This window comes from Phyllobates terribilis, unplaced genomic scaffold (assembly GCF_046119375.1).
Source record: "Phyllobates terribilis strain yellow unplaced genomic scaffold, ASM4611937v1 Scaffold_11__3_contigs__length_659146591, whole genome shotgun sequence".
Classification (NCBI taxonomy): Eukaryota; Metazoa; Chordata; class Amphibia; order Anura; family Dendrobatidae; genus Phyllobates; species Phyllobates terribilis.
In genome coordinates, this window is record NW_027362771.1 from 426,657,838 (window position 1) to 426,670,023 (window position 12,186).

The 12,186-nt window shown below is 44.9% G+C and overlaps 1 protein-coding gene across 3 annotated transcripts in view; it reads right to left on the bottom strand.

The window, feature by feature from the left end:
* Positions 1 to 12,186, bottom strand: part of TP53BP1 (tumor protein p53 binding protein 1) — a 155,875-nt gene that overhangs the window by 67,292 nt on the left and 76,397 nt on the right. For all 3 annotated transcript variants that reach the window (XM_073653151.1, XM_073653149.1, XM_073653148.1), the window contains exon 5: positions 3,062 to 3,135. In XM_073653151.1, the coding sequence (XP_073509252.1) occupies positions 3,062 to 3,135 (74 nt within the window). The remainder of the gene's footprint in view (positions 1 to 3,061; positions 3,136 to 12,186) is intronic.

Genomic DNA, 12,186 nt, shown 5'->3' on the forward strand with positions numbered 1-12,186 from the left:
TTTTAAAGGGAACCTGCCAGATGAGTTATTTTTCCTGACGGAGGCAGTCGTGCCGAAACGCGCGTCGGGGTGAGCGCTAGCAAGAAACGCTGTATATCTAGGAGTAAGTAACCATGTGATATATACTACGACTTCTGAGCCTACTCTATTCTCATTTCTCCCGTTAGGCTAGCAGGATTAACTCTGCATATGCACCTTATGGGATTCAATATAAATTATATATTTATTATATAATAACTATGGTCATTTATATTAAACATGTAGCCTTCATTGTCCCTTGAAGCATTTGCACTTTTGATATTAACTGTGGAGTAATTGACAGCTCGGCTGATAAATTTTACTGTGGATTTTTCTATCATCATGTTCCTTGTTTGTGCCCCTGTTAGTTTGCTTTGTTTCTTTTGTCATTTTATTTGATTACTGTTCCCTGTAATTATGGATCTTTTCTCCCCTTTTTTTCTATGTCTGATTATGAATTAATAAAATTTACTTCTAACTTGATAATTATGTGGATCTTTATTCAAAGTTTTCTTCTCTGGTTTGTTTCTATATTTTGCTTTGGTGATCCCATATACATACAGTACAGACCAAAAGTTTGGACACACCTTCTCATGTAAAGAAATTTCTGTATTTTTATGACTGTGAAAATTGTACATTCACACTGAAGGCATCAAAACTATGAATTAACACATGTGGAATTATATAATTAACAAAAAAGTGTGAAGCAACTGAAAATATGTCTTATATTCTAGGTTCTTCAAAGTAGCCACCTTTTGCTTTGATGACTGCTTTGCACACTCTTGGCATTCTCTTGATGAGCTTCAAGAGGTAGTCACCGGAAATGGTTTTCACTTCACAGGTGTGCCCTGTCAGGTTTAATAAGTGGGATTTCTTGCCTTATAAATGGGGTTGGGACCATCAGTTGTGCTGTGCAGAAGTCTGGAGGATACACAGCTGATAGTCCTACTGAATAGACTGTTAGAATTTATATTATGGCAAGAAAAAAGCAGCCAAGTAAAGAAAAACGAGTGGCCATCATTACTTTAAGAAATTAAGGTCAGTCAGTGCGAAAAATTGGGAAAACTTTGAAAGTGTCCCCAAGTGTAGTTGCAAAAACCATCAAGAGCTACAAAGAAACTGGCTCACATGAGGACCGCCCCAGGAAAGGAAGACCAACAGTCACCTCTGCTTCAGAGGATAAGTTTATCCGAATCACCAGCCTCAGAAATCGCAGGTTAACAGCAGCTTAGATTAGAGACCCAGGTCAATGCCATGCAGAGTTCTAGCAGCAGACACATCTCTACAACAACTGTTAAGAGGAGACTTTGTGCAGCAGGCCTTCATGGTAAAATAGCTGCTAGGAAGCCACTGCTAAGGACAGGCGACAAGCAGAAGAGACTTGTTTGGGCTAAAGAACACAAGGAATGGACATTAGACCAGTGGAAATCTGCGCTTTGGTCTGATGAGTCCAAATTTGAGATCTTTGGTTCCAACCACCGTGTCTTTGTGCAACGCAGAAAAGGTGAACGGATGGACTCTACATGCCTGGTTTCCACGGTGAAGCATGGAGGAGGAGGTGTGATGGTGTGGGGCTGCTTTGCTAGTGACACTGTTGGGGATTTATTCAAAATTGAAGGCATACTGAACCAGCATGGCTACCACAGCATCTTGCAGCGGCATGCTATTCCATCCGGTTTGCGTTTAGTTGGAGCATCATTTTTATTTTTCAACAGGACAATGACCCCAAACACACCTCCAGGCTGTGTAAGGGCTTTTTGACCAAGAAGGAGAGTGATGGGGTAGTAAGCCAGATGACCCGACCTCCACAGTCACCAGACCTGAACCCAATCAAGATGGTTTGGGGTGAGCTGGACCGCAGAGTGAAGGCAAAAGGGCCAACAAGTGCTAAGCATCTCTGGGAATGCCTTCAAGATTGTTGGAAGACCATTTCCGGTGACTACCTCTTGAAGCTCATCAAGAGAATGCCAAGAGTGTGCAATGCAGTCATCAAAGCAAAAGGTGGCTACTTAGAAGAACCTAGAATATAAGACATATTTTCAGTTGTTTCACACTTTTTTGTTAAGTATATAATTCCACATGTGTTAATTCATAGTTTTGATGCCTTCAGTGTGAATGTACAATTTTCACAGTCATGAAAATACAAAAAAATCTTTAAATGAGAAGGTGTGTCCAAACTTTTGGTCTGTATTGTATATATTGGTCCAAATTTGGGTGATGATGTTGAACCTATTTATGGTTATTTCTACCCGGATGTGTTTCTCTATTTTCGCGAAGTACTGACTTTAGAAGGGTGAATAGTTATGCACACTGAAGTTACACTATAGTTATTTTGTTCTATTTGTTGTTTGGTTCCCCATAAAAAGAAAACCAAATGTTCACAGCTGTAGGCATGTTCTTTACATGAACTGATGCAAACCCTCAAAAAAAAAACTGAAATTCCAGGTTGTGAGGCAGCAAAACAGAAAAAATGCCAAGGGGGTGAAAACTTTCACAAGCCACTGTATGGTAAAGTCCACATAGTCTTCTCCCTGCCGTGAGCAACTAGACTAACAGAGCTCTCACTATCCATGAATATAGAAAGACCATCAATCATTTGGATCCAGAAGGGAAGAAGCAGAGTCCTGACTAGATTACTTTTTTCCCCAGTTCCTGGCTTCTTAGTCAATTGTGATGCCTGATTCATGTGGTTCGTGTTTGGGCAGCATGAATTACTTGACAGGTTCCTTTTAATAACAATAGGCTGATCTATGGACATATAAGTAACCAAACTTATAATTCCCTTTCTAGAGGAGCTATTCCAGAGGGAAGAAAATATATTTCTACACCCTATCGGATATTTGCATATGACATTCACATACGGGAGACCATTTTTAAAACAGCAGGCTTTTTTTGTTTCCTTTTTAAACTATGACCAGCATGTGCTGCAATTTAAGTTTGAGCCAAAAAATACATACTTAAGAAATGATCTAACACTAGCCTTAGTCAAAAGGGGAGTCCAACATTTACTGGCTTTTAAAACAAAATGCCCTCTACTGGTTACCTTCAGCTTGTAGTGACTGTGTACTGCAGTCAGCCGCACCTTCAAGTTCATTACTTTCTTCACAGTTAAATTCACTGGAAAAAAAAGAATTTAGCATCAATCATAAGAAAATATAGAACATTATAATCATAAAACAAGTATCAGACCTAGAATTTTGAAGAACAATATATTTGATGTAACCTATTGATAAAACGGTTTGTACCGTTATAACACAAGTAGTCATCCACATATTAAAGACTATGTTCAGATTTGAAAAAAAAAAAACAGGAGCATGTAATGACAGCCTGCTATGCTCTAACTGCAGAGCCATTACAAGTTGCAGTGAGCACAGCAGATCGGAGTATTCTGGTCTTCTACCCTGGCAGTCAGCGAGGGGCATCACAGGTGATTTTAGCTGTGTCACATTACAAATGAAAAGCTCAAAAAAGGTATCGGTAATGACACTCAGGTCTGTTGATCTCACAGCAACTTTAATCATTCTGCAGTGAGATCAGACAGTCATCTATACCGTATTTTGCGGACTATAAGACACACCCCGAGATCTCAATCTGCACATGCAGCGCCCCCGGCACCCATTTTCCTGAAGCCCACAGCAGGGAAATGGGAAGGGGACTATGCTCACCACTGACATTTTATGGAAGCCCATACCCTGCAGCCTCGCACAGCTGGGACACCCCCTCCTCCCAGCCCAGGGCCCGCAGCATTGTCCCACAGCTGCAGTTGCCGGCCTCCTACAGCAGCGACCCTGCCTCCTGTGACCCCACTCTACTGCAGCCGGTAAGCTACATTCAGATTATAAAATGGCTCCCCTCCCCCCATTTTCCTCCCAAATTTGAAGGAAAAAAAGTGCGTCTTATAATCCGAAAAATACACTAATGTCTCACACAGGAGAAGCTAATTTTGAGCTATTGTGGGGCGTTTTCTGCTTGGTCCTATGTGTTGCTGCCTACTTATGATTGGTCAGCCTCATACAGGGGGGGGGGGGGGGAGAGATTACACTCCTAGTGAGAAAAAAAAAAAAAAAGTCTGATAATTTTGGGTAAGCCTCAATTGGCGTTAGCACAAAATTAACTCATTAGGAGTATAATGATCCAAGTATCTACAAATATATCAAAATTTATTAGATTCAACAAAAATATAAAAAAAAAACAGAAAACATACTGTTTACATTAAAAACCATAGATAGCATTGACAGAAAAATACAGAAAACAACTAAAAGCACAGCAGTGGCTGTGTTAAAAGTCCATATATATGGGTAAGACATATATATTAAATCATATACATTAAACGTGCAATGAATTATACACAACTGCCCATATGAACCAGCAACCAGAGAATGTCTGGCCATTGTGGATGAGACCAACTGATGCATACTTCGACACGTGTTTCAAGTGGTGGTGAAACTGGCGTTGAAGTGTACAGCAGTTGGTCTCCTCTCCTCCACAATGCACACAGGTAATCACCTAATATGGGAACAATAGTCAGTATTATCTGCCGAGACTTTTTCACTATATGATATGATCCATACGACATTGTGAGATTAGATTTCTAAATATCTTTGAGGCTATTATAGTGTGCATCAGAGATCATAACCATCACCGTTTAAAAATAAAAGAATAAAAACGGTCCAATGTTGTTCCTGAAAACTCGGACGAGCGTCATGCGAGTACAATGAGATTTCTTTATCGCTTCATTGGGGGACACAGGTAACCTTGGGTGTATGCTGCTGTCCCTAGGAGGCTGACACTAGGCAAAAAAAGAATTAGCTCCTCCTCAGCAGTATACACCCACCGACTGACACAAAGCTTGTCAAGTTTAGCTTAGTGTCAGTAGGAAGCAGACATAGATCTGATTCCAGATCCGTCTTTTCTTCCATAGGTCATCCTATTGTGTGTTATTAATCTTTTCCTTTTGTTTTTCAGGTTCTTCTCTACAGGGTAACAGAGTGTAACTGCTCACCCTGTTTTCCCAAACATGAGCGACCAAGAGAACACTGTGGTGCCATTCATATTGTATGCTCTCTGGTTTTCTAGGCAGGACCCTACCCCCTAACACTTCAAGCGTGTCTCATGGTGGTTCGTGGAAGGTCGGTCCTTGCCTGTTCCCCACCCCAGCCCTCTCCTCAGAGTGGACCGGGAGGAAGACTATTGTCACTTCGCAGCGACCTTCCCCACCTTTCCCCCCCTCGAGGTCAACACAGTATTCTGCACCGTCTGGGACCACGACAGTGCGTGAAGGAGCATGGCTTTTTTCCCCAGTAACCCCCTTTCTCACCTAGGGGCTCCTGATACCGTCCTCGAAAAGGAGAAGGGACCTTTGCAGACAGGTACTGCCCCTCTTCTCCACAGTCAATCTTCATCAGTTTAGATGGAGTTGATCCAGCTACTCTATCCTTTTCAGCGCCTTTTTTCATCCTGACGCACTATAGCTCCAAATAATTTTGCCCCCCACTTCCTAGGGCCTTCACTCCCGTCACGCCCTCTCCTTCTCGTGCGTGAAACCTTGCTCATGCACTTTTTTCCCTATGAGAGCGGTTGTCTCTTTTCTCCTGAAGTCTAGGCCACACACCCCTCGTGTGTGCCAGCCAATCAGCGAGAGCATTCTTCCCTCCTATGGGAGCGCCTGTTTCACTTTCACAGCACGGTTTTGGCAGTGCGCATTGTCTGGGCCCGCCCCCTCTCTGCTCCCGCACACTGGCTATGGCAGTGTTTTCAGCTTCAGCAGAGGCTCCACAGCGATGTTCTTTGCAGCACCTGTCTCTTCACATCGGCGAGCAGACCTGCACCGACAAGGTTCTTCACATCCAGAACCGGGTAGGCTCTGTCCAGGCTGTCTTTTTCTCTCCTAGGCTTAGTCCTCCTCAGCATCATCCTTCAGTCCCAGGTCTGTACATATGCTCAGACCTAGGGAGCCTCACTCCCGCCTCTCCCCCACTATTATTCACTACGCCTGTGCCCTCTGCAAAACGAAGTGGCCCACAAGTCAGGTCTCGGCCTTCTGCCAAGCTTGCAGCCCTTCCAACATGCTAGCCTCACAGGGGCCCTCCGCCTCCCGGGACGAGAGCACACCCCCTTCCCTGGAGTGGGCAGTTGCCATTTCTTAATCAGTAACTGACCTAACCAAGGTATCCCAGTCCCTGGTGAAAGTCCTCGAACATTTACCCAACCTGTCAGCAGCCGACAGGTTGTCATGGTCGACAGCCTCATATCAGACACTCAATATTAAGGAGGATGAGTGCCTCCCCCGCCACCTTGGATCACTCAGTCTCATTCAAAAAGGGCGTTTTCCAATCACAAGGAGTTTGAGGGAATCTTTGCCAAATACTGGGAGCATCCAAAAAAGTGCTTCCCAGGTAGAAAACAGTTTGATGTCTTAAAACCTTTTGGTTCGGTTTTCTCAAAAAGTGGGCAGAATCCCTGGTTGTGGACCCGCCAGTCTCTCGCCTGTCTGCCAAAATGGTTCTGTCGCTTCCTGATGGTTCCTCTCAAGGAATCCACCGACAAACTGATTGAAGCTCTAGCCAAGTCTGCCTTTGAGGCTGCCGGTGCCTCTCTCTGTTCCGCCTTCGCTTCTATGTGGGTAGCCACCAGGGCAAAGCTCCTCCAGCAGGGCATCTTATCAGCCGCCTTGTCAGACGAGCTGGCTGATCTTGCGGACCAGATTGCCCATGCAGGAAGATATTTACTTGCCGCGTACCTTGATTCCACCAGCTGTTCAGCCCGTGTTATCAGCAATATTGTAGCCATACGCAGAATTATCTGACTTAAGGCCTGGAATGCGGACCCGGCTTCCAAGAAGTCCCTTAATCTCCCCTTCCAGGGATCATGACTCTTTGGGTCTAAGCTGGTTCAACTCATCTCGGACGCTACCGGCGTTAAGAGCACCTCTCTCCCCCAGCCTAAGCGTACAGTCACCAGGAGATGTTCTCTTCAGTTTTGTCCCTTTTGTCATTTCTCCTCCGCTGAGACCTCCCCTCAACAAGACCGGTTCCCTGTCCAGCAGGTGAGAAAGCAGCAGTCATTCAAACCCGCCCCGGCATGGAGCCCAAAGTGTCGCTCTACCAAGCCCTAAGGGTAAAGTTCCAATAGATTCTCTTCTGCAAGATAGGTCACCCCCACCTGGGAATTCTCTCATCTACCGGGACGCGTGGCTTTCCGTAGTTGACACACCTGGGTCAGGGAGATCATTACACAGGCTACAAGATTGAATATTTCTTCTCCCCCAAGCAGACGTTTTTTCATGTCCGTCCAGCCAAGGGTCCCAGCTCAAGTCCCAGACTTTTTTCAAGCCATCTCCGCTCTCCTCCGGGAGGGAGTCATCATACCCGTTCCCTCAAGTACACTCCTCAGGTTTTCATTCCAACCTCTTGGTTGTCCCAAAGAAGGACGGCTCCCTTCTGATCCTGGATCTCAAGCTTCTAAACCGACAAGTGTGCCTCCATCCTTTCAGGATGGAATCCCTTCGCTTGGTGATTGTTGCTATGGAACCAAAGAAGTTCCTCTGCTCTATGGACACTCAGGATGCCCATCTTCACATTACGATTTGTGTCGCGCATCAGAGATTTCTCCGCTTCGCGGTCCAGGGGTAGCAAAGCAAGTTCACAGCGCTCCCCTTTGGCCTGGCCTGAGCCCCCAGAGTGTTTACGAAGGTGATGACAGCAGTTATGGCAATTCTTCGCTCTAAGGGGATAGTAATTATCCTCTATCTGGACGTCCTCCTGATCAACGGTATGTCATTCCGAGACTGTTGCCAGAGCCTTCAGATCACCCTGGACACTCTTGGCTAGGTAGTCAATAGTGTGAAATCGTCCCTGATTCCGGCTCAGCATCTAGTTTTCCTAGTTTGATATCGCTTACGCCAGGAGTCCTCCTTCCAGAGAAGGTCTCAGCTCACCATTTGGGGACTCGTTCTCCAAGACGCATATCCCCACGCGCTCTTCGACTCTGCATGAGAGTACTAGGGAAGATTATTGCAGAGATGGAAGCCGTTCCTTTTGCTAGTTCCATACCCATCCCCACCAGCTGGCACTAATGTCAGCTTGGGACGAGAGGATCTCTTCCCTGGACCGCCACATTTTCCTGCCTCTGAGTGAAACAGTCATTGGCACGGTGGATTCACTCCACCTCCATTCGAAACAGGAGATCATTCCTCTCTCTCCACTGGCAAGTTGTCTCTACAGATGCCAGTCTCTTCACAGATGGGGAGCAGTCTTCCTCCATCACACAGTGCAGGTCCACTGGAACTCCCAGAAAACCTCTCTTTTTTCCATCAACTATCTGGAAACAGAGCCAACTACTTCTCCCTTCTCCACGGCCAAGCAGTTTGCATTCAATCCAACAACGTCACGGCCGTGGCATACAAACCACTAGGGCGGGACATGCAGCGAGTCCGTCATGTTAGAGGTTTCACGGATTCTGGCTTGGGCCGAGCGGCACTAGCAGCAATATCAGCGGTGCACATTCCGGGTGTGGACAACTGGGCTGCCAGTCAGGGCCTCTCCTCAGCTCAACTTCGCAGTGTTCGAATAGATCTGTTAGAGGAGGGGCACCTCTGACGTAGATCTACTGGCATCACAGATGAATCAAAAAGGTAACTACCAGACGATACAGACCATGATCGACGCAAGGAAACACTCGTCCTCTAGCATTTATCATCGGACAGCCGCCCAGCTCCCATGTCTTTTTCCTTTCCAGCCATCCTGACTTTCCTTCAGTCGGGACTTGAGTCCAGTTTGTCTCTCAGTACCCTCAAGGGTCAGGTCTCCGCACTCTCAATTCTCTTTCAATTGAATTTGGCCTCTCGTCCCCAGGTTAAAACCTTTCTACGGGAAGTTGCTCGCCTGGCGCCAACATATTGCCCTCTTGTAGACCCGTGGGGCCTAGTTTTGAGCGTTCTTCAGGAAACCCTCTTCGAACCCATTTAGGACATCACGTCTTCCCTTCTCTCCTGGAAGGTTGCCTTTTTAGCTCACGTCCATCAGGAGGGTCTCCGAGCTAGCAGCTCTCTCGTCGCTCCCAGTTTCTCGTTCTCCATTAGGACAAGGTGGTCCTTAGACAAATTCATTCTTTCCTTCCTAAGGTAGTCTCCCCATTCTATATCCACGAGGACATTGTCCTTCCTTCTGCCCGTCATCCTCTGGAGAGGCCTCTGTACAAGCTGGATCTGAGCTCTACCTCTCAAGGAACACTTCTTTCAAACGTTCTGATGCTTTGTCATCCCTAAAGGTCACCATAAAGGACTGCCTGCTTCTAAATCTACCATCGCCCGCTGGATCCACTCGACTATACTGGAGGCTTATCCCGCTAAAGACAGACCACCCCCCGGGAGTGAGGGCCTCAAGGGCAGTTTTCCACCAGGCCTCTGCAACCCAGATTTGCAAGGCTGCTACCTGGTCATCCCTTCACACATTCGCAAGATTCTACAGGGTACATACCTACGCTTCGGCTGATGCCGGCCTAGGTAAAAAGGTGCTGCAAGTGGCGCTCGTCTGACTTGATTTGAGCAAGTTATTCTGTTCCCTCCCTTGAGACTGCTTTAGGACGTCCCATGGTTACCTGTGTCCGCCAATGAAGCGATAAAGAAATAAGGATTTTTGTTACTCATCGTAAAATCTTTCTTGGCGCCTTCACTGGGGGACACAGCACCCTCCCTGGTTTGTGCCTATGTTGGGCCTGTATATAGATTTTTGTTGTTGATTCTCCTATTGCTTTTTTTTTTTTTTTTTTTTTTTTTTTTTAAACTAACTGCCAAGCTGTGTGCCAGTCGGTGGGTGTATACTGAGGAAGAGGAGCTAATTCATTTATTGCCTAGTGTCAGCCTCATAGCAACAACAGCATACACCCATGGTTACCCGTGTTCCCCAATGAATGCTCCAAGAGAGATTTTAAGGTGAGTACCAAAAATTCTTCTTTTTCTTCTAGCATCCAAATGACATGCGAATGCAATCCGTATGCAATGTGATTTTAACATTAGCTTTTCAATTATTCTTAAAAACATGTAATTTGAAAACTGAGATAGATAGAAATACGTGAGAGATATAATCACTAATTTGTGTGTGTAGCTTACTGTACATGTATTTAAGTAATAAAAGGAAAAAAATGGAGTGGGTTCCCCATACATTTTAATAACCAGCTGATTGAAAGCCAACAACTGGGTGCTGAGGTTTATAGCCTGGGAAGGGGGTAATAAACATGGAGCTTCCCAGGCTATTACTATTAGCTCAGAGCTGTATACTTTGCCTTTACTGGTTATTAAAATGGGGGACCACTCCAAAAAATGAAGTTGAGTCCCACTAATAATTAATAACCAGCAGAGGCTAGGCAGACAGCTGCGGGCTGATATTACTAGGCAAGGAAGGGGCCACAGATATTGGTCTCCTCCCAGACTAAAAAAAGAAAAAAAAATCAGCTCTCAGCTGCCCCAGAAATGGCGCATCCATAAGATGGGCTATGAACTCCGCTCACCTTATTCCCATCACGGCAAGTCACCGAGCTGGATGTCACGCTGAACGGTCAGATAATGCCACCATTCAGCAAGACATCTAAATGTAGATGAGCTAGACTCGTCAAGGGACAAATGGATTATCTTCTCGTCAGACAGGTGAGGAATATGGTGGTTTATTATTTTTGGGCTTTTACAGGGGACATGGGCTTCAGTGGAATATCTTCTCGTTGGACAGGTGAGTATAAGTTTGTTTTTTTATTTTTAATTTTTCTGATTAAATGGATAAGAGAGGGACGGGAAGTGTTTATTTCAATAAAAAGTCTGTCATTATTTCATATATAAGGACTTTATTCTGGATGTTTTTAACTTACAATATCACTACGGAGTTAGTAATGGGGGTGCCTTATAGACATCTCTCCATTACTAACACCTGGGCTTGTTGTCAGCTGCCAATACAAAGTGGACATCAACCCCAACCCTATTACCCCACCTGCCAAGGCACCAGGGCAAGTGAGAAGAGTGCAGACTAAGCGCCAGAATTGGCACATCTTATGGATGCGTTATTTCTGGGCAGGCTGAGAGCTGATGTTATTAGTCTGGGAAAGGGACAATATGCGAGGCCCTTCTTAACCTATTAATGTCAGCGCACAGCTGTCGGCCTAGCTTTTGCTGGTAATTAATTATTGGGGGGACCCCCCACGTCATTTTTTTTTTTTTTGGCGGGATGGGGGGGGGGGGGGGTCACCCGTTACCCATTTTAATAACCAGTAAAGGCTAAGTATACAGATATGAGCTGATATTAATAGCCTGGGGAACTCAATGTTTATTACCCCCTTCCCAAGCTAAACATCAGCCCCCAGCTGTCCGCTTTTCCTCAGCTGGTAATTAAAATTTTGGGGGACCCCACACCATTTTTCGCTTTCATTTATTGAATTATTAGCTAAATACATGAATATTAAACTACACACGCATTACAATAATTATGTACAGCTCTTGCAAAAATTAGGAGACCACTGCAAAATTTTCATTTGCTCTCATTTTTCTCTTTATAGGTATATTTTTGAGCAAAATGTACATTGTTGTTTTATTCTATAAACTACTGACATGTCTCCGAAAATCAAAGCTAAAACTTTTGTATTTGCAGCAAATGAGAAATCGTCAAAATAATAAAAAAAGAAACCGTGCTTTCAGACCTCAAATAATGCATTATTCATTTAGAAACAATAATACTCGTCATGTTTTAACGCAGGAAGAGTTCAGAAATCAATATTTGGTGAAATAACAATGATTTTTAAATCACAGCTTTCATGCGTCTTGGCATGCTTTCCACCAGTCTTTCACACAGTTTTTGGGTGACCTTATGCCACTCCTGGCACAAAAATTTAAGCAGTTCTTCTTTGTTTGATGGCTTGTGACTATCCATCTTCCTTTTGATTACATTCCAGAGGTTTTCAATGGGGTTCAGGTCTGGAGATTGGGCTGGCCAAGACAGGGTCTTGATGTGGTGCTCCTTCATCCACACCTTGATTGACCTAGCTGTGTGGCATGGGGAATTGTCCTGCTGGAAGATAGTCTGCAGAGTTGGGGAACATTGCCTGAGCAGAAGGAAGCAAGTGTTTTTCAAGGATAACCTTGTTTGCGGCTTGATTCATACGTCCTTCACAAAAGGTTAACCTGCCCAA